This window comes from Solenopsis invicta, chromosome 3, assembly GCF_016802725.1.
Source record: "Solenopsis invicta isolate M01_SB chromosome 3, UNIL_Sinv_3.0, whole genome shotgun sequence".
NCBI classification, from domain to species: Eukaryota; Metazoa; Arthropoda; class Insecta; order Hymenoptera; family Formicidae; genus Solenopsis; species Solenopsis invicta.
Genome location: NC_052666.1, coordinates 61,581 through 88,378, shown reverse-complemented (window position 1 = coordinate 88,378; position 26,798 = coordinate 61,581). Strand labels below are relative to the sequence as shown.

At 37.6% G+C, this 26,798-nt stretch overlaps 3 protein-coding genes across 8 annotated transcripts; 1 reads left to right on the top strand and 2 right to left on the bottom strand.

The window, feature by feature from the left end:
* Window positions 1-130: 130 nt before the first annotated feature.
* On the top strand, window positions 131-5,298 carry LOC105203294 (RRP12-like protein). Its single transcript, XM_011172068.3, has 5 exons — window positions 131-3,982; window positions 4,296-4,490; window positions 4,577-4,690; window positions 4,910-5,069; window positions 5,159-5,298. Exons 1-5 carry the CDS (start codon window positions 355-357, stop codon window positions 5,253-5,255), a joined length of 4,194 nt encoding a protein of 1,397 aa, XP_011170370.3. The 5' UTR covers window positions 131-354; the 3' UTR covers window positions 5,256-5,298.
* On the bottom strand, window positions 5,087-16,960 carry LOC105203292. 3 transcript variants are annotated; one of them, XM_011172067.3, is made up of 20 exons: window positions 16,714-16,960; window positions 16,188-16,593; window positions 15,479-15,930; window positions 14,780-14,961; window positions 14,275-14,675; window positions 13,697-13,874; window positions 13,412-13,623; window positions 12,848-13,029; window positions 12,605-12,732; window positions 12,242-12,373; window positions 11,289-11,423; window positions 10,700-10,826; window positions 9,411-9,973; window positions 8,885-9,277; window positions 8,322-8,709; window positions 7,774-8,108; window positions 6,719-7,599; window positions 6,200-6,333; window positions 5,936-6,114; window positions 5,087-5,782 (listed from the first exon to the last, which is right to left on the bottom strand). In XM_011172067.3, the coding sequence occupies exons 2-20, from the start codon at window positions 16,586-16,588 to the stop codon at window positions 5,522-5,524; spliced, it is 5,664 nt and encodes a 1,887-aa protein (XP_011170369.2). In that variant the 5' UTR covers window positions 16,589-16,593; window positions 16,714-16,960; the 3' UTR covers window positions 5,087-5,521. The 3 variants fall into 3 exon arrangements, with proteins under 3 accessions (XP_011170369.2, XP_025993005.2, XP_039302703.1); XM_026137220.2 differs by having other exon boundaries at window positions 16,721-16,960; XM_039446769.1 differs by lacking the exon at window positions 16,714-16,960 and adding an exon at window positions 16,672-16,688.
* A 2,555-nt stretch (window positions 16,961-19,515) lies between these two features.
* Window positions 19,516-25,289, bottom strand: LOC105197810 (myb-like protein Q). 4 transcript variants are annotated; one of them, XM_026137219.2, is made up of 6 exons: window positions 25,070-25,289; window positions 21,755-24,421; window positions 21,209-21,569; window positions 20,885-21,115; window positions 20,653-20,753; window positions 20,091-20,228 (listed from the first exon to the last, which is right to left on the bottom strand). In XM_026137219.2, the coding sequence occupies exons 2-6, from the start codon at window positions 24,368-24,370 to the stop codon at window positions 20,091-20,093; spliced, it is 3,447 nt and encodes a 1,148-aa protein (XP_025993004.1). In that variant the 5' UTR covers window positions 24,371-24,421; window positions 25,070-25,289. The 4 variants fall into 4 exon arrangements, with proteins under 4 accessions (XP_025993002.1, XP_025993004.1, XP_039302702.1 ...); XM_026137217.2 differs by having other exon boundaries at window positions 19,516-20,228; window positions 20,885-21,569; XM_039446768.1 differs by having other exon boundaries at window positions 20,885-21,569; window positions 25,074-25,288.
* Window positions 25,290-26,798: the final 1,509 nt, after the last annotated feature.

Below are 26,798 nucleotides of genomic sequence, written 5' to 3'. Positions count from 1 at the left end.
TGGTCACAATATGGCTGCTCGCTTAGCCAATCAAGTATCAATCAGATTACCAATCAGAGCTTCGGACATCAATGTCGCTTCTCTCTTTATATAGGATTCTAGAGATGGGCTATTCTTGTTCTATATACCGTAAGTTCTATGGTTGAAGCATGTTGGATTCAATTGGATGACGTTGGAGGTTAGAGTCTCGGAAAGCATCGGAGAGCACGTGTGGATTCATAGATTTTAACACGAGGAACGGCTTCCCATCATTACACGACGACGACGACGACGACGACGACGACGAAGAAGAAGAAGAAGAAGAAGATTCAGAGATTTCGTAGCAAACTTTCTTGGTGCAGATAGCGAGGAGAGATGGGGAAGCTGGCGCCTCGTTTGGCAAGTAGAAAAAAGGCGAAACGATGGGCGAAGGGTCAGAGCTCGAGCTCCAATCCGGCGACCACGAAACACCGCGAGCAAGCGAGCGGTATGTTTTTCAAGGATCTCTTTGGCACGGCGGGAGAACGCAGCTCCTCCGCGGGTATCACGGAGGAGGATCTACGGAAGCACGACGCTATACAAGGTATCATCGAGCCGCGTTTCGCGAGACTCGACATTGACCGAGAGGAAAGCGTCGCGGACGATGGGGGGACGATGACGACAATAACAACGACGACGACGACGACGACGACGACGAAGACGCGCGACACCTTCGCCACCAATTACAGCAACTGTTCCAATCTTTCCTTCAGCGCTTTCCTCGACCGCTTTCAATCGAGCTCGATCGTGCATAAGGAGATGCTGGCGGTGCTGGCAGCCGTCACGGAGATTATCAAGCAGAAGGACGGCAAGGAGAGCTCGACCGAGTACTTTGCCGCGTTAATGAGCACTTTAGAGACGGTGGAGGATGACACGAGCGTAGCCGCGACGCTGTCTTTGCTCGGGATGTGTCTGAGAACGGTGCCGAGGAACGTTCTCGCGTTGCAGTTTGGAACGACGAGTCAGGCCCTCCTTCGAATTCTATCCCGATACGTCGCCAGCGAGGCGAACCATCTGATTCTACGGCATTGCATCGGCTGTCTCTCGTTGTTGCTGAGAGCGCAGGAGGCTGCCGTTTGGACCAATTCCTCGACGATGCGAGCGCTGGACGCTATACTGTCCTTTACCACTCACGCCAAGCCCAAGATACGCAAATCCGCTCAACACGGGATATGCGCCATTCTCAAGGGCAGCGACTCGACGAGGGAAAGAAGTGGAAGCGGAAGCGAGAAGCCGCCACCGCATCATCCAGCCGCGGGACAGGTCGCGGCACACTGCGTCGCCCAACTCGACGCCGCTTGCGAGCCAGGCTCCTCTCTGGGAGTGACCACCCTTCTGCACGTTCTTACCCTCTTGAAGGATATAATGCATCAGTTACCAAAGTCGCACGTCAAGACCATCTGCGAACGCCTATTGAGTGTCATGACGTTGAACAACGTCGTGATAACGTCCTGCTGCTTGCAAACGTTGCACGGACTGTTCGTCATGAGACCGCCGGAGGCGACGTTACCTTTTTCACGAAACGGCCTTATCATTAGAGCCCTTTACGATTATCAGCCGTCCGCGAACGATCCGCAGCCGACTCTGGCGTGGTTGGCCGTGTTGCGGGAGGCTCACTGCAACCTGGCGCATCTGCTGTCGCTGCGCTGCTCGGCAGCCAACGCTCCAACGTGCTCCCGCGCCGTCGTCAGCTCCGCCTCCGCCGCCGCCGCCGCCGCCGCCACTGCCGCCGACGACGTCTTCTCGACGCTCGACAACGTTACGCTGGAAACGCTCGACAGGTGCGTCGAGCTCTTGCTCGTCGACAAGACGGAGATCGTTGCCGGCGCGTCGCACACCATCAAGACCATTCTGCAGGAGTGCGTGGCGCCTCTCTGCGAGACCGAGGAGCGAGTCGTCCGGTACAAGCCCATCTTGAGGCGCGTCGTCGGGACGATGCGCAAGTCCCTCGGTTATCGCTATCTCGCAGCCTGGCGGCACGTTCTTCATCTTACAGCTGTCCTCTTCCAGGTTATTTCGACCGGTGATCTCGAGCTCCTCGAGGAACTCGGAAGCGTCGTCGAGACTCTCGGAGAGTTGCGAGATTTCCATGATTTCGCTTACAGCCGTGAGGCGGAGTACGCTATCGGAGCGGCGATTCGGACTATGGGGCCTCGAGCCGTCTTGAACGTTCTTCCACTCGAACTCGACGCTGACCACCAAAGTACGGCGACCGCCGCTGCTACGATCGATCTCAGACGGAGTTGGATGATCCCGCTGCTCAAGGATTGCGTCACCGGTGGCACCATCGCCCTCTTCAACGACCTCCTGCTGCCGATCGCCCGGCGTTGCGAGGAAAGGGCGGAGGAGAGCAAAGGCGCGTCTTCCGCGAATCAAAAGACGTACGAATGCTTGGTAACGCAGATCTGGTCCATTTTGCCGAGCATATGCAACGACGCCAGCGACGTGAAGGATAACTTTAAGCTGATCGCCCAGCTGCTGGGTACGGCGATCAACGATCGGCGGGATCTGAGGCTACCCGCGATGGCGGCTCTGCGGAAGCTGATCGCGAGAGCGTCGACGTCGCGGAACGACGACGACGCCGCGGTCGCAGCCGCAGCCGAGCGAGACGTCGCCGAACTCGCTCGCTTCGCCAAAAATTATCTACCGAGACTCTTCAATCTGTACACGACGAAGCCGAACGGCACGGACGAGGAGGGAGCGCGTCTCGCCGCCTTCGACACGATCAAGACTTACCTGACGATCGCGAGTAGCGAGCTGGCGAACGAGCTGTTCGATCGCGCGTTGATAAGGCTCGAGGAGCCCGGGGCGGATGACTTCTTCAAGGAGAGCGTTTACGATTTGACGAGAGTGCTGATCGGTCACACGGACGTCGACAGGCTTAGCGAGCATTACGATCGTACGTGCGTGTCCTACCTCAAGGACACTAGCAAGCGAAGGGAGCAGAAGAAAGCTTATCGCTTTCTCGAGGAGATATGCGGTAGCGAGAGGGAGATCTGCAAGCGGTTCCTGCACGACCATCGACGTCAGATTCAAAAGACGCTCGTCGCATCTGCGACCAGCGTGATCGAGTCGAGCAGAGGGCCGCGTCTGCGATGTCTCGCGCATCTCGTCAGAGTGCATCCGCAACTCGAGGGGACCAAGTTCCTCGAGGCGATCGTGCCGGAAGCCGTGCTCTGCGTCAAAAATATTAACGAGAGATGCCGCGACGCGGCCTATCGGCTGCTCAATGCGATCGCCGAGAGATTTCTCGACAATCCCGAGCATCTCAGGGACTACGTGGATATGCTGATGGTGGGCTTGGGTGGAGAGCAAGCGTACGTTAGCGCCACTCTCCTCGCTCTCGCCTCCGTGACTTATCGTTACTACGATTCCCTCGGCACGGAGATCATCGGCGAGATCTTGGAACACGCCTGTACGATTCTGACGAGTCCCACGAGAGAGATCGCCGAGTCTGCCTTGTCCTACGTCAAGGTCTATATCAACGTCACGCCTTCCGCCGTCATGGCACCGACCTTGGCGCGAATAATTGACGCTCTCTCGCGAATGAGCGACGATTGTAAGCGTCATTTTCGACAAAAGGTACGAGACATCTTTGTCAAATTGATAAGAAAGTACGGCATTGGGCCGATATCGAGCATGGTACCGGCCTCGGACATGATTTTGCACAAGAGATTAAAGAATATCAAGAAGGTGGAAGATGCCAAGAGGAAAAAGCGGGAGGTGCAAAGGGCGAGGAAGCTCGAACGGGATAGCGACGAGGAATTTGATGCCAAAAGAAAGCCCAAGAGCATAGAAGAAATATTGGCGGACAGTGACGAGGAATGTTTCGAAGCTACGGAGAACGACGGAGAACGAGTCAAGAGGAAGAAGAAAGGAACGTCGAGAAGGGACGCTTGGATTCAGGAGAATGAAGATAACATTGTCGATTTTGCAGATCCCGCAGCTGCTAGAAATATTACAAGTTGGTTTACATTCAATAATGGCATTATCTTTTTATATTTAATTTATATTCAATGTTTGCACGTGTGCGCACGCTCCCCCCCCCTCTCTCTCTCTCTCTCTCTCTCTCTCTCACACACAGTTTCATCAATTTTTCGTCTTTTATCTACTCGTTCCTTCCCTCAAAAGTCAAACTAAATTTTAATCTCTGTCGATCAACAGTTGTTTTTGAATTTTGATATACAATTTATACATTTTATACTTCCCCTTAGAAATCAAACTAAAATGTTCATAGATTTTGTGGTAATCATTCTTGTCTCGTTTGTACGCTTTAGCTACACAACCGGGTGTATCAAATCCAAAGATTCCAAAGAAGAAAGTACAGGATCGTGGCTTTGCGACTGCACCCGATGGTCGTCTCATTATTATGGATGATAACGAGAAGGAGAGTGACGCAGAAGAAAGGAATAAGAAGAGGAAGAAGAATAAGACTTCTTTCCTTCAGAGTGATTCAGAAGAAGACGATTATAGTAAATATTTAATAACTCTGTTTTGTTTAGATATGAAAAAAGTTAATATAGCATATTTATGGGATTTACGTTTCTATTTTGATTAGAAGACGAAGATGATTTATCGATGAGCGTCAAGATCGCTGGTAAAAAACGTAAATATAGCGAAAGCACGATGGACGTAACGAGCTTAAAAAGTCAGTCGACATCGAAATATCGAGGTAAATTTTTAAGTTTTTGTATTGACACAATTGTATTTTAAGAAATTTTTGGATGATATTTGATATGCAATGTGATAAAAAAGAAATGAAAAATTGCATCAAGCATCGTTAATATTACAATGGTGACGGTTGACAGAAAAAACATTGTTGTAATAATAATGAATATTTTATTGATATTACGCCAGCTCTATTAAATAATTTTTTTTTCTTTAATTTCAGCCGGTGGATCGGGTATTCATCGATCGCTAAAGATAAAAAAAGTTGAAAGCGAACCTGGTTCGGAATACCGTGCAACAAAGGCTAGAGGAGATATTAAGAGAAAGGGTAAACCAGATCCCTACGTATATGTACCTCTGACGAGGTCTATATTGAACAAAAGGTAAATATAATAAGATATTTTTAGTTGTGTCGTATATATTATTTTTTATTTATTGATATATTAATAAAGTAAACATTTGCACTTTATAGAAAAAAGAAGAAAAACGCGGGCAAATTCCAGAGTATAGTTTCCGGGATGAGAAAGGGCGCGCGTACAGGTATGCGGAATAAACGAAGAAAACATTAGAGACGGATAACAGTCCTGATTGTTAATTATAATGTTATCTAATGATAGATGTATCTTATTTATCATATAATTATTATATTCAAACGTGTGTGCGCAAGTGCGCACGTGTATGTGTGTACATCATACATACATACATATACATACATACATATATATATATATATATATATATATATATATATATATATATATATTAAAATTTCATATATTTACAAATTGAGTTTAATTGAGTTATATCTGGACATATCGAAAAGATCAACGTACCTTTACTCGCAATCCTTTGTTGTTGCCCGTAATACTCGGATTATACACAAAGGACACAGGATCTCTGGTTCAGATGTGTGTGATAACATATTTTCTAAATATTGCGATGTACATGGAAGTATCAACGATGGAGATGTTAACAATTCAGTTTCCATCGTCGGGATAATATCTGCTTTATACAGGGATGTTGGAAAGTAGTGGCCGCAAGTAAATATCATAGTATCCTCTTCCGTTGTAAGCAAATGATTTATAGCATCACAGTCCTATTTTAGATCAAAAAGTACCAAAACGATTTAGTTGTGGTCAGGTATAACGCTAATTCACAATCCAATTAATAAAAACCAACTAGAATTAATGTAATGAAAATCTTGTTCTTTCTCTGAGATTACCATATCTTATTGAAATGCGTGTATTACCTTAATGTGTGCAAATAATCTAGAATCTTCCATTTCAGAAAATATCGTACTGACGATTCCTTCCATCATTTGTTCCGGATTATTATCTCTCCTTGCATCTGGATATCCGTTTAAAGGTGCTCCGTAATTATCCGCCATTAAAGAGGAGAAAATTTTAACATATTCCGACATAATGCCATCTGAAATATTACGGTTATCCTACTGTTACGCTAATCGTTATTTCATTATACTTCAAAAGGACTTTGAAAGATAAAAGTTAATGACCTTCGTCTATATGCTGCATTAACATTGACAGTATTCTAAGACAGAATTTGGATGAGAACAAATTGTTCGCGCACCAATCTTTTCCTTCATCATCGTACTTGCTTACATTCAAGTATCTTCCTATTGCATCCTGGCTATATAAAATGATATGATAAAATTAAACAGTCTTCCCTATTTGTCTCATCTAATTTTAATTCTTTAACAATGCCACGTCAGGGATTCATAAACTACTTGTACTTTCTCTGCGGTCAGATTACATTTTTAGCATAAATTAAAAAGTTTGGATTTCGTAAATTTATTTTACTTTCTCTCGTTTTCTAATTTTGAAAGATAATCTTAATCTGTTAGAATTAAATAATTTGAGTTTTTATTTTTATTTCATGAGTCATGGAATTCTTGTGTATGTGCACGTCACTAAATGAATATATTAAAAAAAAAGTAACAGTCGTACGTGTGATGGGAAGAATACAAAGCTGTCGTGATATAAAGCTGTAGCAAGGCAAGTATCCATCGACTTACCAAAACAGTAATAATCCAAGAGGATAATAAACGATATGTATATGTTCGAGAAAAATATTCTCCAAACTTTGTATCGGGAAATTGTGCTCGATCCAAAAACCAATTGCACTTTGCAGTATTTCATATTTCACGGTATTTGCTTCGTTATCGATACTTAGCAGATAAAACTTTAACGCTCTTATGGTTTCATTGATCACGTAATTTCTTTGATGAAAATGTGAGGACGCTTTGTCCGAGAGCATGGTCTTCTCCTGATTTATGTCGTACTGATTTTCATCGACAATCAGCATTGTTTTTGTGCAGATCGATCGAGTTGAATTTTGCGCAGAGTTACGAGTGGCGTTCCTACGTTGCAGCAGCGAATCGTTCTCATTAAAAATAAGATGTTCGAGCCATTCCTGCTGTTCGTCTTCGTTAGCGTTGTATTCAGGGTCGGAATGATCTGCGTTAACGTTTCGCGAGGAATCGTCATTTTTTTTTCGAGCTCCGTATAATTCTTCCGAACCACCTTGACAATCGAAAGTGTATAATTCTTGTGCGAGTGTTTGCAAATTATTCAACGATCTACTCGTAGAAATTTTCGACCAGCTTCGAGCGACGCTGTTTTCCAAGGATTCCATAAGATTCTTCTCCGCTTGTCTATTGAATAATTCAGTGTTCTTCTTTATATTTCGAGACGACGAGATGGAATTTACATTTTTTGAATTGATCTCAATGATGGATTCTGTTCTTTTATATGGAATTTCCGACATTGAGTAATGTTTGGACGACTGAAGGCTCAATTTATGTAACATTGTTAATTGATAGGTGAAAGCAGCTGGAACATTATTTTCTAACGCTGCTATTTTAGAACAAGCTTGATAGTTTTCCAATTCGATGCACTACAACGAAAAGGGTTGTAAGTAAATAAACCTAAGTAACAGCTTGGTTTTTTTTTCACAGTAAAATAAGATTTGACTACAGTGACTGGATTTTTTCTTCTCCTAAATTTTATTGTCATTAGTCATTGTGCTACACTTTTCTATTAGTCATCAGATAAAAAGCAATCGACTAACCTTTTCTATAATATTAGTGGAGTTATATAAACTGTAGAAATGTTGTAGAACATAATGAAGCGTCAACTCCCCAGGTGATTTTTCGATAACGCTCAAAGGACGAACAAATCCGGCGAGAGGAAACGTGTCGTTAGATCGATAAGATATCACTGGGGAAGAAATACCAGGTACTTGACTAGGAACGTCCAAAGCTATATGCAACGCATTAGGCAGTCGTACTATTCGCTTTGACGATTTCAGCAATACGAGTTTATCGTCGGCATCGCGTGCCTCTTTCGCAGGAATGCGACCTAATTGCGCTCTGCTGTTATTACCCCAAGCTAATACCATACCTCCTAAAAAATAAATCGTACAATATTTATAATGTTACGTTTTTTTATTAACGTTAAATCATTAAACGTGCATTGCGTATTTTGTGCGTGTGTGTGTGTGTGTGTGTGTGTAAGAGCGAAATAAAAAAAAAAGTTTAATCGGTTTTATCGCGCGTGACTATTTCTACTTTTTAGTCAGATTTGTGTGCGTGTATATCATTTTTCTTCGTACGTAACCTGGTTGTATCGCGACCGTGTAATCATATCCACAAGCAATGCCAACAGCATTAATTATAGGATTAACTCTCTCTTTATTCGAGCCAGCATTTCCTGTCCCAGCATGCATCGATGAATTTCCATTAGTCTCAGGCACATTTCCGTTATTTTCCAGCGAATCATTGGACTTGGCGCCAGTGTCCGAGTCCTGTTGATTCTGCATTCTTTTAAAATCATTGTGTCTAGGAGGTATTTGTGCAAAAATACAGGCTGAATTATAATACAAAGGCGTCGGAATTGGCACTTCTCGTCGCGTGCCATTACCTATCTGACCATCCAAATTGCGGCCCCACGTATACAAAGAACCATCTTTCGTTATCAACGCATTATGATGACAGCCAGCTGATATCTGCACAATTGACCAAAAGTTATTTTACATCTACATAAAGTATGCACGATTCTTTACGATACTCTTTTCTTAACGTCACGAGCTAATAAAAGAATATTCACATTTCGTTTAAAGATACATAAATACATAAATATTTGAAATATTACTATACTATTACTATACTTGTATCACAAACCTGATTAATTTGTCCTTTTACCAAACTCGTATCGACGACACATGGCTTTAAATGTGCTTGATTCTCTTCGATCAAATCAAAATTTAAATTTTTGAAATGTGCGTTTTCGGTTTCGGGTCTGGTTTGCGTTTCTATATCAGAAGTGATCGTTTCCGTTTGCGCGGATTCGCTCTGTACACCATCATGTTTCAAAGACTCTTCCTTTGTTTCTTCGTTTAAATTTGCAGCACCACTTGGTGCACCCTTTTCCCCCTTATCCACAGCCTTACTCTTTTTCTCATTAGCATCTTGTTGCTCCAGTATACGAGTCTTCTTTTGCGCTTGTGCTTGCAATCTGAGAACTTGAGGACTCGCACCCCATATGTATAATCGGTTTGCGTTACTGACAGCTAGCTGCAAACATAGCGAGACAGAATGCGCGTATAAAATCGTTATTAAATAAAACTCAAAGAAAATTAATAATCTCACTAAATATATCCCATCATTTATAGTGTGGCGCTAGTCACGAGTGTGGCGTATGACTTACATTATGAAAGTATCCGGTACTTATAAGCGTTATTTCCTCGGGTAACGACACCTTTGTCGGGACGGAACTCTTGACATTATCGCCCGTTCCCAATTGACCAAGAACGTTACATCCGAAGGCATACACAACACCGTCGACCGACAATGCCAGAGTGTGCGCGTATCCAGCACTGATGTGACACACGACTACACCGAGAAGAGCTTTGACCAAAGACGGTGTAGTCTTTTCATCGGTATTACCGTGGCCTAGCTGGCCGTGAACACCCCAACCCCACGTAAATATTCTGCCATCCGCGGTTAGTGCTACCGAATGATACTGTCCAGCTACCGCATCGACAATCGATTCTTGCGCCAGCGAAGTAACCAATTCCGGATTCGAACATTGCAGCACCTTGCCGAGGCCTAACTGGCCAAATTGACTAGCTCCCCAAGCGTAGATTCCATTATTGGTTACCGCCAGGGTATGGCAATGTCCACACGATACACTGAAAACTTGAATCTTCATACTTTTGAAGAAGCATACGGCGTGAGGTGCTCCGTAACGCAAAACGCTAGAGCCAGTACCTAGTGGGGTCATTAACGACATCCATGTACATGTTAATGAACAATTGTTGAATGAAGAATTAAATTATCAATTAATATCGTCAATTATTTATATTAACGGTGAGGGTTAACTTAAATAAGGGGCATCCAAATTCCAACGGGGCATCAACGAGCGAAAGGATCGTAATACAAGAATGTTTTTCAATTCGTACGAACCAACACTTTTGGATGTATAAAATATAGCGAATCTGGTAGAAATCTTGATAAGTATGGTCGAAAATCACGAATTGAATAAATTCACAAAATTCACACTTGATGCAAGAAAGTGAGATTGAGTTTCAACATTTGAAATTGAACATCTCAGATAGAAAAGCTACATTTTTTTTTACGTTACAATTTTCGTTACTGTTCTCGTTGTGTTTTTTCAATTCATTTACGATTCCAATTCCATGTCTTAAAAATTTGTCATATATTTGTCCGCGTATAAATATATATTTAAAACTTATTTTTACAAAATATATCTATGCTCTTCAGAGACGAAGAATAATCAAAGATAAAGTTTGATGACACATTCGCTTCTTCGATATACAATAGAAGACTCGTTTGTATCTTAGAGCTTACATTCGGCTCTTACTTTTTAGCCATGTAAATTTTTTGTTTCTTCAATACACGTACCATTATACGTATTTTGAGATAAGTGCATCAATTACATTTATTTTATAGTTTCATAGTCACAAGTGTACGTACCTAAACAACCCTGCACCGAACTTCCCCAGGTATAGATATTATCATTTCTAACAAGCGCAACGTGAGAAAATCCAGTGCTTAACAATCTTCTCTTAAAATCAACATTCAGAGTCACTTCCGAGTATTCCTATTCAGATTAAAGTATAAAGTTATAATCCTGCTAAAGATACGAGACTCGGCAAATGAAAAGCGAGACTGAATGATTAAGATATCCTCCCCATAATCGGATTATCGCACTTGTCTATCGTAATTCTTTCTTACTCCAACATTCCAACTATCCGAACCGGATAAACAGTGTAGGTTTGTATCGTTTTATCATCATGTGATTTGATGCAAATATAATTTTTACCAGAAGTTATGTAACAAATGTCTAAGATAAAGACATATATATCGTAACTAAAAATAAAAATTCTCGACCAAGACTTTGAAATAATGTTTTAGGAAGATACGAAAAAAAATAAAATAAGAGATTAGTGAAATCTCGAGTTTCAAATTTTCTAATCTCTCACTAGTATAAGCTTCTTTAGAATACAATCTCATTTCTTCTTTATGCAGAATGCAGAATGTAAATTAGAATTATCTTGCTTACCTCCGGCAATTGTACGTCGTACAAAAAAGTGAATCTGGAATTTGGGTTTAATACTCGTTTCTTATGAATAAGAGTCAATAAAACTAGTATAAACGTTTCTATTATCTCTTCCATGAGGGTATCAGATTGAGTATCCTATAAAGTGTTTTCGTTATTAATAAAGAACGTGTAGAAAATACTCTTAAAGGATGTTCTTTTTACCGCAAATTGAACTGCAAGAATCAATCTTTTCTTTAAAATTGCATTTAAAAAATAAACTAGGTCGATTTAATTAATTATTATTATTAGGAATAAAGGGATTTTTTTCGTGAAGCTTGAGTTTCAATAGACATAAACATGAATTGCTTGTAAATAAAAATATATGAATTGATGTTAAAAATTGAAACTACATGTGTATTTCTCGAAAGCATCTTCCTTAAAGATATCGAAAAATTGGCTAAAAATTCGTAGTTAAAAGAACATCCGATTGTTTGAAAACAAACAATCTTGCATAAAATTTCATGATATCACATATGGTTGATACTCCAAAATTCGCCATTCATATTTACAATTTTTTACAGCTCTTTACAAACGCAATAAAAATTGAGGAAATGATTACATAGCAGGTTAGTGCTTAAGCACAGCTTAGTGCTCAATAAGATCACGAGAGTGTATGATTTTTTAGCTTATAAAATTGCGCGACGTTATTTTCAATCTTGAAATTTTTTAAATTTTAAAATATGGTTAAATATCTCGGTGAAAGGGCAGATTAAAAACCTATTTAAGTAAAGTACACCCAACATTAGTTAAATAATAATAATTATAAAAAAAAAAACCTTTTGTTAATAATTTTATAAGTTTATAAGCGAGAATTTCTTTTTATTTCTTCAGATAATTCAATAACTAATCGTATCGCAAATGATTGGTGCACGAATCTTGAGAGCATATGCCAAAAACTCAAAATCAGTACTCACATCATCCGTAGAATCCATGGAATCACATTGATTAGATCGTAAATTGTACGACATCATTTTATGACGTGCTTTACATTGTACTAATTTTGGTCGTAATATTGGATTTGTTGGATCGTACAATGTTACTAATCTCTGGAATATCGTTCAAGTTGTTAGAGCATAACATTTGTAAAATAATCTAAAGCTCTATTTAAATTTCGCATTTATTATAAATTTTATGAACGTAGAAGTCACTCAACTACTGTTCTCGCTCGCTTTCTCTCTCTTATTTTTAATGTAGTTGCTAATAATTTAATTTACGATGCATTTGTACAGCTTTACTAAGCGATTTTAAGTATTTAAATATTTATATATATTTTTCACCTGAAGCACGAAGATCTGAGAATCTCGCAAGTTATTGCGCACAAATGATATGTGAGATCTAGCTAAATCGTAATTCAATAACATCGACTGCATTAAATCAGATTCACTTAAACATATGAGTAAACCATCTAAAATAAAAACACACATTAAATTATACACATTACGTGTGCGTACGTATGTTCTTCTTATAGTATTTATTTACTGTATAGAAAACTTGTGTAACTACGTATGCATATACATTACATGATTTTGGATGAATGTCGTTTGTACCAAATACTTGTATCGTTTTTATCAGTATATCCAACATTTGACTATACATACTCCTTTGTGTAGCCAAGTGGTGTAATACCTCCCAGAGGTAAGTTTGACCAGCTATATTAATAGCTAATAATTCGTCATAAAATGTATTGGTGGATAAAAAGTACCTAAAAATGGAAACTCAAATTAAAATGGGGCTTTACGTACAAGTGAAGCGCAAGTATACGTGTGTGCAAGCGCTCTACTTCTATAATATCTTTTAATGTGTAATTTTTTAAAATCTTCAAAATAGAAAAAGCAAAAGCTAGAAAAAAGTAAAAATACAAGCATTGCAGAAATTACCGCATTAAGTATCGAAATTACATAAAGGCAGGCATCAAGGTAAAAGGAAATCATTTCGTTCAAAACAATTATTTCGAAATTTTTAAATCTATGAAATTATTATTACTACTAAATATATTTACATATTCAATTAAAAAGAAAGATGCATGCACATTATACGTGATACATAATATTTTATAATATGTATAATTGTAAAATGTGACTTACAAGAATTCCTTATAGATTACTTTAGATTGTTCCGACCAAACCCTCAGGGTCATTTCAATAAAGGAAAGTACACACAAATTAGATAAATGTATTCTCGTTGCGATAGGCATTTCAGTAATGACGGGTGTCAGTAAACAATGTGTTAGACAACTTAATAATTCTGAGGTATGGCCGACCGATGCAAACTTTAACACGCTCTTCAATAGCTTACACTGAAATAGAAATGTTAAGACAGATATGTTGTATGAAAAAAGCGAAGAGGAGGGAGTCTTTTATCGAGTCTACCTTTGATATTTTGTACGAAGCTACCGCGCGTGAGAATTCTTTATTCGATAGAAATATATCGCCCACATATTCCAACAGACGTTGTCCATTCAGTCCAAAAACCATTGCTAATTTTCCTGCTTTTTGCAACTCGTTTTTCTTCAATATTAATTCCATAAACATCGATACAAGAGATTTTCTGAAATAAAAAGCAATAAATGTAATAATACTATATAAAGTAATAAAGAAATGACACAAGTATGTAGAAATTAATTAGTAATAGAATTATAATAATTCCAATTGTTACAATTTTATCCCTTCCTCAGATTCTGTTTTAGCTGAGACAAAAATATAAGGCTTTCACCTTTAACAATGCAATAAATAAGATTTTGTGTTTTCAAGACCTGTTTCCATAATGATAAAAAAATTAACTATTATAGAAAATAGATCTTTGTGGAATAACAAGAAACTTTTTCATGTAGTATCACAAGTATAACATTTTAAATAAATCATGCAATAAATTACAAGAAGAAAATAATTTCGTTGATTTGCTTCGCGAATGCTTTTCCAATAAACAATACAACAGAATTTAAACTGACCTCAAAACAACTTCGTACACACAACGGTTCGTCACAATTATACATGTGTCCAAACTAAGTGGTTCAATTTTAATATCCTTAACATTCTTTGGTAAAGTATATCTACTCTCGATTTCCTCAGAGATTTTTCTCGGTACTGTATTATCGAAATTCGTTATTTTGTATACCGCACGTATCACTTCTCTACTGCTTTTAAAAGAAAACATTCCGATAATAGACTCTGGATTAAAATGATAGTCTTTGTTTACGTGAGCTTCAGACAATTGATCAGACATTATATATATTAAACGTTGATTAACATCGGTAATAAAAAATAATCTGTGCGCTAATACAATAGTTTTACACGATTCAAATACTTTGTGCATCGACAAGGGTACCACAGTTAGATTTGGACCGTGTACCTAAAAAGAGAAAGAGAGATTATTATATAACAAGATTAATGTATTAGTGCTATGCTATGCGCTTGACTAAGAAAACCAAGAGAGATATTACAAAAAGATCTTACTGTAATGTAATTAGTGACAGGATGATAGCATGTGTATAATTGTCGGTATTCTCTATCATATTGCAAAGATAGGAAAGTGTCTTTTGAAATTGGTTCTGGCTTGACAAAACCTAATTTAGGTTCCGATATTTCCAGGACATTAGCAGGAATTCCATTATCACATTCTTTGATACTTGCAGCATCTGCGATTTTAATGTGTTACGTTTACTTTTTTTATGAATCGCTTTCAGCGAGAATGACGCGACTGAATAAGTACATGACAAAAAAATCTCACAAAAGTGATGATATACATAATTGTATATATTTTCATCGTGTGCGCGTAAATATGTAAAAATAAAAACACAAATTGGTTTCATTCAGCGGAAACTAGCGGCAGCTTTGCAACTATTCTTTAAAGTTCTTTAACACGTTTGGTTTTTGTCCTTAGTTTCTACCAGATCTGTGAATGTATATAAACCAATCGTATTAAAGAATTTTGCACAGCTGCTTTTTTTTTAGTTGAACGCAACCATTGTTTGTTATATTTATCTTTGAAGCATGAATTAAAAATGAAAATTATTCCGTCTTCCCTTTTAATAAAACAATATGAAAAATATTCTTTTTTAACATAAAAAAAAAGTTGCATTATTTTATCTGAGAGATACATTTAATATTACAACTTGCAATTTTTTTTTAAATATGGTTGTATCCTGTACTTACCGTGGCATTGTAAACTTTCTCCCAAAGTTTGATTTTTGGTATCGATTAACTTTTGCTTAAGAATAGTCAGTTTTTCAACAGAAAGTTGTTTGAGTTCTTTTAGTTTCGATTTATTAGGAACGGAATCTTCCACATTATTGTCATGAATGCTACTATTTGGGTTTAATTCGTTATAAAATACTTTGTTTTCACAATTGTGTAAAACATTGAAAGACATGTGATTCAAAGGCAAACGCCATTGTTGCTGAAATTTACTCGTTATCAAAAGAGATTCAATCTCATTGTATTCATTTTGACAAATATGTAGACTGCTTATACTCTCGTTAATATATGTTACGCCTAGCTGTTGACCACTCGAAAGATTTATAAATATAATTGCACCACATTCCGTTCCTATGATACCTATGTCCATAGACATTTTCGTATCCTTCCACCATGTAATAGCTATTGGCCTGAAAACAACAGTATACGTATATTTTTAAAGAAAATCTTATATATTGTATCTGTAATACTATAAAATATAAAATAACCATATATTCTTATATATAAAATAAAGAATGACGATAGATAAGAGAATGGAATATTGTGAAAGCAGAAATTAGCATATATACGAAAGAGAATACAGCAAAGGATTGTGGCAAAAGATATTAAGAATCTAGCAATTGTTGCTGATTAAAAACTTTTTTTTTTGTTAATAAAATAAAATTACCTAAAATGAGAAAGTTGAGAATTTACAAAAGGAATATACGTTGCATCGTCAGTCTTCCATCTCTTGTCAACGATGCAATGTTCACCGACTAAAATTAAAGCGGGCAGTACATACAACGAACCATCTAAAGTTACACACAATAACCAAGTGCCGCCTGAATCGAAGCAAAAAGCAGCGATTTGTTTATGTAGCCCTTGAAACCAAGGTATCCTTTTAACGACAGGTAGGCACGAGGAGTCTTTTTTAAAATAAAGAATAATTTCAGCGTTGTTGGTTGCTAGTGCAAAAAATAATTTTCTTTCAAGTTTGCATTGCACACTATGCTGTATTTCTGTAGTTTTAATTAAACACTGTAATTTAAATATATTCTCGTTTGTCATTGTGGCCTCAGGATTCATCATATTTTCTGAAATAATAAAATACATTTCACATATACACGCTAATGTTATTTACAAAAATATAACTTTTCGCAATAGATTAATACATTAATAAATAATTAATCTTTCTTGTAAAAATATTTATCAACCATTTACATCAATTACTATCCATCAGAAGTTTTCTACAATGAGATGCACAGTATGACATGTGTTATTAATTATCGTTATACTATCAGACTTGATAAAAGTATGTATGTGTGCTCTATATATAACGCGCGCTGCTTTAATATCGCTCTATTACTGTGTTTTTTCCATTTTCATAAAATGTCAAAATTTTAAGTTGTTCAAGGAAATGTCAATGACAGCGTTCAAAAACTACACCAACTTATTACGAATGCGTTCGGAAACGTCATCCAACTATGGTAGAAAGAGAAGGGGCATGCTCATGCGCACGCGACCAATCAAAATTGTCAAAATTCTTTTGAATTTTCTAGTCATTTTTGTTAATTTATAGTTTAAGTTATTACTTAACACATAAAAAGAAATTTTCAAAATTAAAAAAAAATTTTTTTTAGAGAACTTGTTATAAAAAAATTCGGAAATTTTAAGGAAAATATGAATAAGCATCTTATCTTTTTATAAGATTGTTCTTTTTACCGAATATTATTACAATTAAATATACTTTATATAAATTTTTATACTTAATACTTAACATTTTCCAATTTACAATTATAAATTAAAAATTAAATTATTTAGTTTCACTTTTATCTGGTAAAAATAGATCAATCGATAGGAGCCGTAGGAGGCCCTTTACCACCCCTGCTCTGATCTTATCGAGTGGCCTTCTTTTTTGGTTTTTTTTTATTTATTTATTATTCATTATTCTTTCATTATGTATAATTTATAATAACTAAGAGTTGATTGGTTTATAGTAGCTGAAAATAATCGTGATCGTAAGAAATTGGCCAATCATAGTCGATTATTCTTCTATAAATCGACTATGATTGGACAATTTCTTACAGTTATGGTTATTCTTAGCTATTATAAACCAACCCTAATACAATTTATTGACAATGCACGTAATACGTTTATTTTAATAATTTATGTAACAGCTATAATCATCACGTTTGTTATAAATTTTACTAGTACAGTTTTATGTTACATCTGGTGCGAGATGCTATTATTCTTGAAACGCACAGATATCTATACTAAACTAGATCGCTAACCTGTGGCATTAGCATATGACAGTATTGAGGCAGGAAGGATATCCGGTTTCAGCCATGTTACCTACAACAAAATGGCAGCTCCAATGCCGCTCTTGCTTGTCATTATGGCACGATATCGAAAAAACACACTCGATAATCGCAATTAATATGCTCAACGGTGCTCAGCGGTTAACCGGTTTAGTTGTCAAACCTGTCAAACACATACGCACTAACCTAATCTACGCGTAGACGCCATTTTCTTGTTGGGTAAGATGGCCGAATCCGGATATCATGCCGGACACAGCTATTCAGCCGAAGGTAGCGATCTAGTTGTTAGATAGATATCTGTGTTGAAACGATAAAAATCACTGATAAGCAGGGTAATAAAAATAACAGTACATATGTACACCCAAGGACTTTGATTCTGTCCATGGGGAAATTTTCCAAACTGAGAAGTCGCTATCTTTCTACATACTTACAGTTCATAATTAACGTAACGACCAATAAGCTCTAGTCGTTTCATTAATCATGAACTGCGAGTATGTAGAAAGTGGTGACTTCTCAGTTTGAAAAATTTCCCCATGGACAGAATCAAAGTCCTTGGGTGTACATTCGAATACATTAGTTACAATATACTTCATTTTTGTTATTCACGTGACAAATAGCGTTTTCCTTCGACATATTCTGGAATTGTCAGCAATCAGAACATGAAACAGAACATGTGACGTCGTTAACCTGACTCGGATTGAGTTAAAACCCACTGCATTCGAAAGCGTTATATGGTTGTGGTTAGTTAGACGCCACAAATACTTTGAAATATTTGATTAATCGGAACAAAGAATTTTACAAAATGACCAATAAAATAAGAATGCTTCAAAGCGTTTGTAGCATCAATTTGATCAAACCCTAAAACGCACCTTATGTGTATAATAGTAATGAATTGAGATGCGAAATGAATAAGAGATGTATGAAAACCAAAATGGATTACTTATATTAACAAAGATTTCTTAAAATGTATAATTTTTGCTTTAATAAAAAACTGACAAATATGATAAACTTTTACATGCAACGTTTCAACATAAAATAACTATAAGTAACATACATACATACATACATACATACATACATACATACATACATACATACATACATACATACATACATACATACATACATACATACATACATACATACAACATACATACACACGCGCATACACGCGCACACGCACGCACGCACACGCACGCACGCACGCACGCACGCACGCACGCACGCACGCACGCACGCACGCACGCACGCACGCACGCACGCACGCACGCACGCACACGCACGCACGCACGCACGCACGCACGCACGCACGCACGCACGCACGCACACGCACACACACACACACACACATTATATATATATATATATATATATATATATGTATCGCTAGCAATACAATTATGTATTTACATTAACCAAAGGTTTCTAATCATGTACAATTGAGCGAGAAAATATAAATTCTTTTCCGATAATCATTTCATTCTAATTATAATATGCATTAATTTTTTAATACAACAATTCTAGAGTTTGCCCATTTTTATGCATAAAATACATATGTAATTCTCGATAGCTAATCACTTTAACAAAAAAGCGATATTAAATTAAATTAAATTCTTCCAAGATTTTAATTTGTTATAGAAATACTTTTCTTACTCTAAACATCTTACAGAGCAAGAATATATAATGAAATCGTTACTATTTTTTTCGTGCAATTTGTTAAATTTGAAGGAATTTTAACACGAAGGAAAGTTTTAATATCAATGCAAATATTTCAATAACTGTTGGTCATTTATGAATATTATGACCCAAAATATTGTGCGATTAAAATCACGTACAATGGTTTTAATTGCACATATATGTTTAAAATCTCAATTCACCCAATACTTGCGCCTAATATTGATTTATACCTTGTGTATACAATTAAATTAAATAAACAACAGATATCAACTTACTCTCCTACTTATCATACGATAAATCTTAAAACGTTTAAGATTAACCAATGATATTTTCCTTATTATTATGATAATTCTATGATGTATCAATATATACATTAAAGCCAAATCTCTCACTTTAGTTTCAAGTCAAATTAAAAACTGAAGGCACCCATGTTACAATATGCATATTTTCTGACCATTTGCATCCCTGAGTTACATCGCGCGGCCTTAAGGTATCACTTTTAATCGTTAATTAATAATTTTATATAATAAAATAAATAATATACATTATTCAATACATACAAAGAAACGTTGATTTCTTATGACTATTTGTAGACATCACATTGAAGTCGATCCTACATCAAGGCCCGTTAAGACGAGACATCGTTCTTGTAAACGCTTCATGTGCGACGTTAGACATGCGTTTTCTATGTACAAATCCTTTACCAATATATCTGCACTCGCTAATTTATCAGCCTATTGGGACAAACCACAGTGATAGAAACTTTTATTCCGTTAGACTTTACCCTCCGTGTTCCAACGTTTTTGTTTTTTTCCACTGCTTTCTTAGTCCAGTCGGGTCACCATGCAGGGGAAAGAGGGGGAGGGTCTAACAGCGTTTTTGAAAGGGTTTATGGGTTCTAAAAAATCTAAAAAAATTCTGCTACACTCTTTTTACATTTCAAAATACGATTTCACAATTCTTTGATTTGTTAACATTTTTTTCCGTACTCGTTCAAATTTGAAACAAAATTGAAATTTTGCCCGAGTCTTCAAATTCTAGGTTGGACCACGGAGGATTAAAAGAATGCGATAATAGTGTGGCAATAGCTTGTGGAAAAAGTAAAATTACATAAAATAAACGTAGATAAATTAATGCATAATTACGAACGTGTCGTACCTGATCAACAGTCGTTTGAATTTGTATCTGAAGTCTTTCTTGGGTATTACGGAGAAGGCACTGTAATTCACATACTTCCGTTTGGTGCTGCATCATAATACCTGTAATGAGAAATTGCAAAAATATGTTATCTTTACAAATTTTAAGGATTTAAAGGAACGATCTTGAAGCAAGAGAGTAACATGCTTTTATATGTCACATAAATGGCACATAAAAAATGAACAAGACTCACGTTGCAATAATTTTTCAACATATTGCCGTTGTTGTTTAATATAACGTTGCAAATGCCGTTTCTTGCGTTCTTGTGCGTAAAGTTTCATTTTTAAATTTTGAAAAATGTTTAAGTCAACGCAACCTCCTACTTGCTGCTGGGCATTATTCTGCGAGCACACGCAGCTGCTTTCTTTCATTACGTCACGTATCATTTTAAATTCCGAATCGCATTTATCTTCCTCTTTCGTCGCTAATGTAGTTTTAGTAGGAAGAAACGAATTATATAATTTTTCATCTTTGTTTATATCTTTTATAATTTTAATAGGGCATTCGGTATGCGTACCGTATAAATTATGACTATCAATGGGATCGTCTCGTTTCAACAATCTGTTGGTAAGATTGTTGGATAATGGAAATTCTGGCCAAGCGTGACACCCTTGACCGTTTGTGCCACATAAATCCATATTCACGAATATTTCGTTGCTCGATAGAACGCTAGACATACTGGAAGATTTACAATGAGACGAATCTGAGAATGTCGCTAAAGAAATTTCGTCTGGTACTTGTACGTAGGAATCATTCGTAATTGGTTGTTCCATCAGTCTTAATTTTTCACGCAGGTCTCCAATCTCTAGATTCTTTTGACAAATGTCGTTTTCAGTTTGGATTTTCCATTTTTCAAATTCTTCCTCGAGGTCTATATACTGAGAGAGAGAGAGATATATAAAAATATAAATATTTTCATAAAATAAAAAGGTATAACGTATGTACGTTCGCGCATTCAGAGTGAGAGAGAGAGAGAGAGAGAGAGAGAGAGAGGGGGGGAGGAGGGGAGTTTAAAATAGAAACAAGAGCGATTCATGCAGATACAAGATTTTCTAGCTCTTACCTGTTGTTCCAAGTTAAACTTTTCTTCTATGGGAGACAATCGTCCGTTATTTTTCGATTTATCCGACGGACTGATTAATTCTTCGTACTCTGTTATTTTATTAATAAGCTCGGCAAGTTTGTCGTCACTTATCTTTTGTTCTTGTTCAAAGAGCTGCCTCTCTTCTTCCAATTTGGCAGCCCAATAATCTTCGCACTCTTCGTATTCCGCCTTTAATAAATCCAAACTTCGTTCGAGTTCGCGACAACGTTCGGTCAACTGCTTCCTCTCGGTCTCCAACAATTCTACATTCGTCGTGACGATTTTTGCAACACCTTGACTCTCCATTTGGGTCGGAACGTTCGAGGAACCATTTCTCTCCTTACTATTGGCTTTGCATTGATCCACAGGATGTTCCTCTTTACGCGGAGGATAATCTCTAAGACTCGTCGCTTTGCTTTGCGTTAGACTCTTTGCATCTTGAGCAACGAAATTATTGGACTCTTCCACGCTACTCGACATCGTTGTACGTTTCGCAGAAGATTGCTTCGGTACTTTGGAAACAACCAAGTCTCGTAAGGATTCGTTAGTACGTTGCTCGCATTCCATTTCGAGCTCGGACGCTATACTTTTTCCCGAGTCTCGCGCGGAACGATATAGTTCCGCAAGGTAGTTCGATCGTAGACCAGTGATCAATCTCGATATACCCTCTGCCAAAGGGCACTTCTCCGACAGACATTTCGCACTCGTTGCCAATACATTTTCCAGATCCTTTACAATCGTATCTCCAACAATTATATCCGGTCTCTTGTATTCCGTCTCATCGGAATCGCTGGCAAAATCGGTCCGCGCTTTCTTTGGTGGCAAATCAAAGATAGACGACGCTCTCTCATCAGCAGCCATAGGCTGCTGCTGCTGCTGCTGCTGCTGCTGCTGCTGCTGATGATGATGATGATGATGATGATGATGACGATGATGATGATTCGCCGCCGCCGCCACCTGAAACTCTCGCGTTACATCGTTCTCATCCAGTTGTAAATCGTACGCCAGAGACGACGGTGTCTCGTATCTCGCCGCATCTTTGCCGCAACACTTGAAAGTTTCCAATTCCGCGTTGAGCTCGTCGTTCTGATCTCGCAAGAGAGTTACCTCAGATTGCAACTGTTTAATACGCTCGACAAAAAAGTTAACTTGCTCCTGTTGCTTAGCTTCTATGTTTTGTATCTCATCGTGCTCCGCGTCCAATATTTTAATTCGAGTTAACAAATCGTTGTTCGATTGTCGCAACTTATCGATCTGGCCGAGAAAAATTTTATTTTCCGCCTCGAGCATTTGACTCTCTTGCAAAATATTGACAATCTGATTTTTCATAGAGTGATTCTCCTTTTGCAGCGCCTGCAACTGATCGTCCTTCGATTTCAGTGCCGCAGCGTCCATTTCCCGTTCGACGTTAAACTGATCCGACAGTTCCTTCGTAATTTCGGCGTAACGTTGCTCGCTCTGTCTCTGCAAGTCTCTCTTCGTCTTATCCAATTGAACGTGATACTCGTCGATCTCTTGCGCCAACGAATTCGCTCGTTCGTTAGCCTCCAACACGTCGGTCCGCATCCTCTCTCTTTCCACTTTCATGTTGTCTATTATAGCAGTTAGATTACGCTGCTCATCCTGATGGGCGATCATCGTTTCTCGTAATAAATTGATATGAGCCTGAATGCTTAAACCGTTATCCAACGATTCGTTGAAACTTTTCAGTTCGTCGCATATGATGTTTGTTATTTCCGCGAGACTCGTGTCCAAAGCATCGAGCTCTCCGCTGGACGACAACGCTAGATTCGCGCTGGAAACACCACCAACGACCTTTTCACTCTCCTTATCCGAATCTCCATTCTGGCTCTGTGTCGGTTTAATTTCACGAGAAACGCTTGTATTAAAATCTAAGGTATTTACATCATAGTTAACGGTAATACTGTTGCGAGACAATGCGAGACAATCCTCTCCCCGCGAAGCGACATTTCCACTCGTTCTCCTTTGAAATATAATTACAAACTCGTCGAAGCTTATCAATCCGTCGCAATTGCGATCGAGACTCTCAAAGATGGATTCCGTTATTTGTTTCGGGAGTTGCGGAATCTCCAAGCAATTTGATATAAACTGTATTGTCGCGGGGTCTGCGGGGTCTCCCCTTAAATAAATCTTTATTTTCTCCCACAAGTGCATCAGTCTATTTTCGTCCATCGTAACGTTAGCTTTCGTATCTCGAGGACGAGCCTTCGAAGCTAACGGTAAGCTCGGTAAGCTCGTGGCCATTGGTAAAGATTGACTCTTCTCGTTATCAACGTTACACATATTTAAGTTACGATACGGTTGTACAGCATGTTGTTTCACGCTTATTAAACCTTGTGATTTTTTCAACAAGAGCAATAAACCATCTCGGAATTCCTGAAAGGATATCGTTCGTTTGTTCGGACGATGTTTGCAAATGCACAATTTTAATTCGTCGATCAATTCGTCGATTTGTAATTTATTGCAAATGGAAAACAGATTATCCTCATCCAGTTCATCTTCTCCTTTCGTCAAACAGCTTTCGAATACAGCGAAAAGCTGTTGTTCGTAGAGATCACTGTTGTGTTCAGCCATGCCTCTCTTTCATTATTTCCTAATTAATTAATGTTAATCTTCATAATACATCTGTAAGTAGTAATAGTAACAATCTTACATTATTTTAAATACATGTGTGTGTGTGTGTGTGTGTATGTGTGTGTGTGTAGTGAGTAGAGTACACGTTATATAAAAAAATATTAAAATATTTGCTTTTAAATCATTTCCTTGCCCACGCGTAATAAAGATAGTAATGTGTTATCTCTGTATACAATTAATTATTTTATTTAAACGTACTAACGTTCTAATAAAACTTGTACTTATAATTATTATTGAACATGGGAGATAAAAAAAGTTACAAAAACAGCCGTGTATATACGTGTGCATGTACACACTAGAATGTAAACAAATGTTTATTCATTTTATGTCAACAATATAGGAATGTGATTCATATTCGTCCTCTCTCTCCTCTTTGATATACAATTTTAATTCAAAGGTAAAGGGCTTTATCACCGCGAAATTTTCATAATTAATTTCGATGATGACATATACAAATTGAAAACTTACATGCTCAATCTCCAATATCGTGTAATAAATAATGCAGAAAATAATAGAAAAGAATTGAAAATGCAATTGTGTTTGTTGAACGGAAAATACGCAAAAATATATATATAAACGCGCAGATTTATATGGTATTAAGGTTAATCAATCGTCGCAAATCGATTATAACCTACTTACCTACCTACCAATTCTCTCTCCAAGTACATATTACTTTTCAAACATTTTTTTTTACAACGTTAAATGTTACAAATTAAACGTCTACGAATGTTTTTATTTAAATAACATTGTATTTATAACGATAGACTTTATAAACGAATTAAAATTAGTCAACTATTTTCAATTTTCAACTACTCCACTTGCTCCACTCTCGCGACATTCGATTGGACCATGATGTAAGAAGAAAGGTGAAACAAGTAACCAGATGCGCAGTAGACCATACTCTAGACCAATCAGAACTGGGTCCAAATTTTGAGATTCAATATGGATACGGCTGCGGTACTGGGACGTATGTATACTTGTATTTATACGTGAATCTGAGATAATTGGTGAATCGAAGAAATTCAAAGCTACTTAAAAAAAGAAGAACGTGAAGGTAAGGTTAAGACTTTGTACATTAATGAAAATTGTGATTTCAAATTTTTTAAACTTGGATTAGAAGAAATTTGGAAAGTTATAAGAATGAGCTTATGTGTATGGCTAAATTGTTATATTTCATGTTTATAACAACAGTGTTTATTGCAACAGTGATTTGTGTTAAAGATAATAAATTTCAAGTATTTTTACATTTTTATATATTTTTTTTTAACAACTTCTGCATTTTAAGTACGTGTGACTACATATGATTGTTCGTATTTAAATTGCGCGGATATATTTGGACCCAAATTTCATTGGCACATCACATTGAGCCACGCCTCTTACCGCGCATCGAGCCGCCGACGATGCGCGTTGTTTCACCTTGTTTTTTACATCATGGATTGGACCGTCTCTCTCTGGTCTCTGACTCTTGTAAATGTGAAGGCGATTTCACACGTAAATATGAGGCGCCTCAAGTTAGCAAAGCGGTTAAGGTCGGTTTACAATAATCCTTACCATGAGAAATTGGCGAATTAGAATAGAATTATAGAAGAATAACTGACTTATGATTGACCAATTTCTTGCGGTAACGGCTATTATAAACCTATTGTATGTATGTATGTATGTACAGTCGTGTTCATTATAATTGCGACACTATTTTTTAGATGCGTTTCTGAACGCGCAACTATAACGAGAACTGAGAACATGATTGGTTCTTACTTGTGGATCCAACCAATTACGTTCGCCGCTCGATGAGCAAGGCTACATTCCAAAAACCATCGAAGAAAAAGTGTCGCAACTATAATGAATACGACTGTACACCCAAGGACTTTGATTCTGTCCATGGGGAAATTTCCCAAACTGAGAAGCCGCTATCTTTCTACATACTTACAGTTCATGATTAACGTAACGACCAATAAGCTCTAGTCGTTTCATTAATCATGAACTGCGAGTATGTAGAAAGATAGCGACTTCTCAGTTTGGAAAATTTCCCCATGGACAAAATTAAAGTCCTTGGGTATACACTTAAGGACTTTGATTCTGTCCATGGAAAAATTTTCCAAACTGAGAAGTCACCACTTTCTACATACTCGCAGTTCATGATTAATGAAACGACTAGAGCTTATTGGTCGTTACGTTAATCATGAACTGTAAGTATGTAGAAAGATAGCGACTTCTCAGTATGAAAAATTTCCCCATGGACAGAATCAAAGTCCTTGGGTGTATAGTCGTGAGCTAAAAGGTTGCAACACATTTTTTCGATGGTTTTTGGAATGTAGACTTGCTCATCGAACGGCGAACGTCATTGGTTTACCTGTGGATCCAACCAATT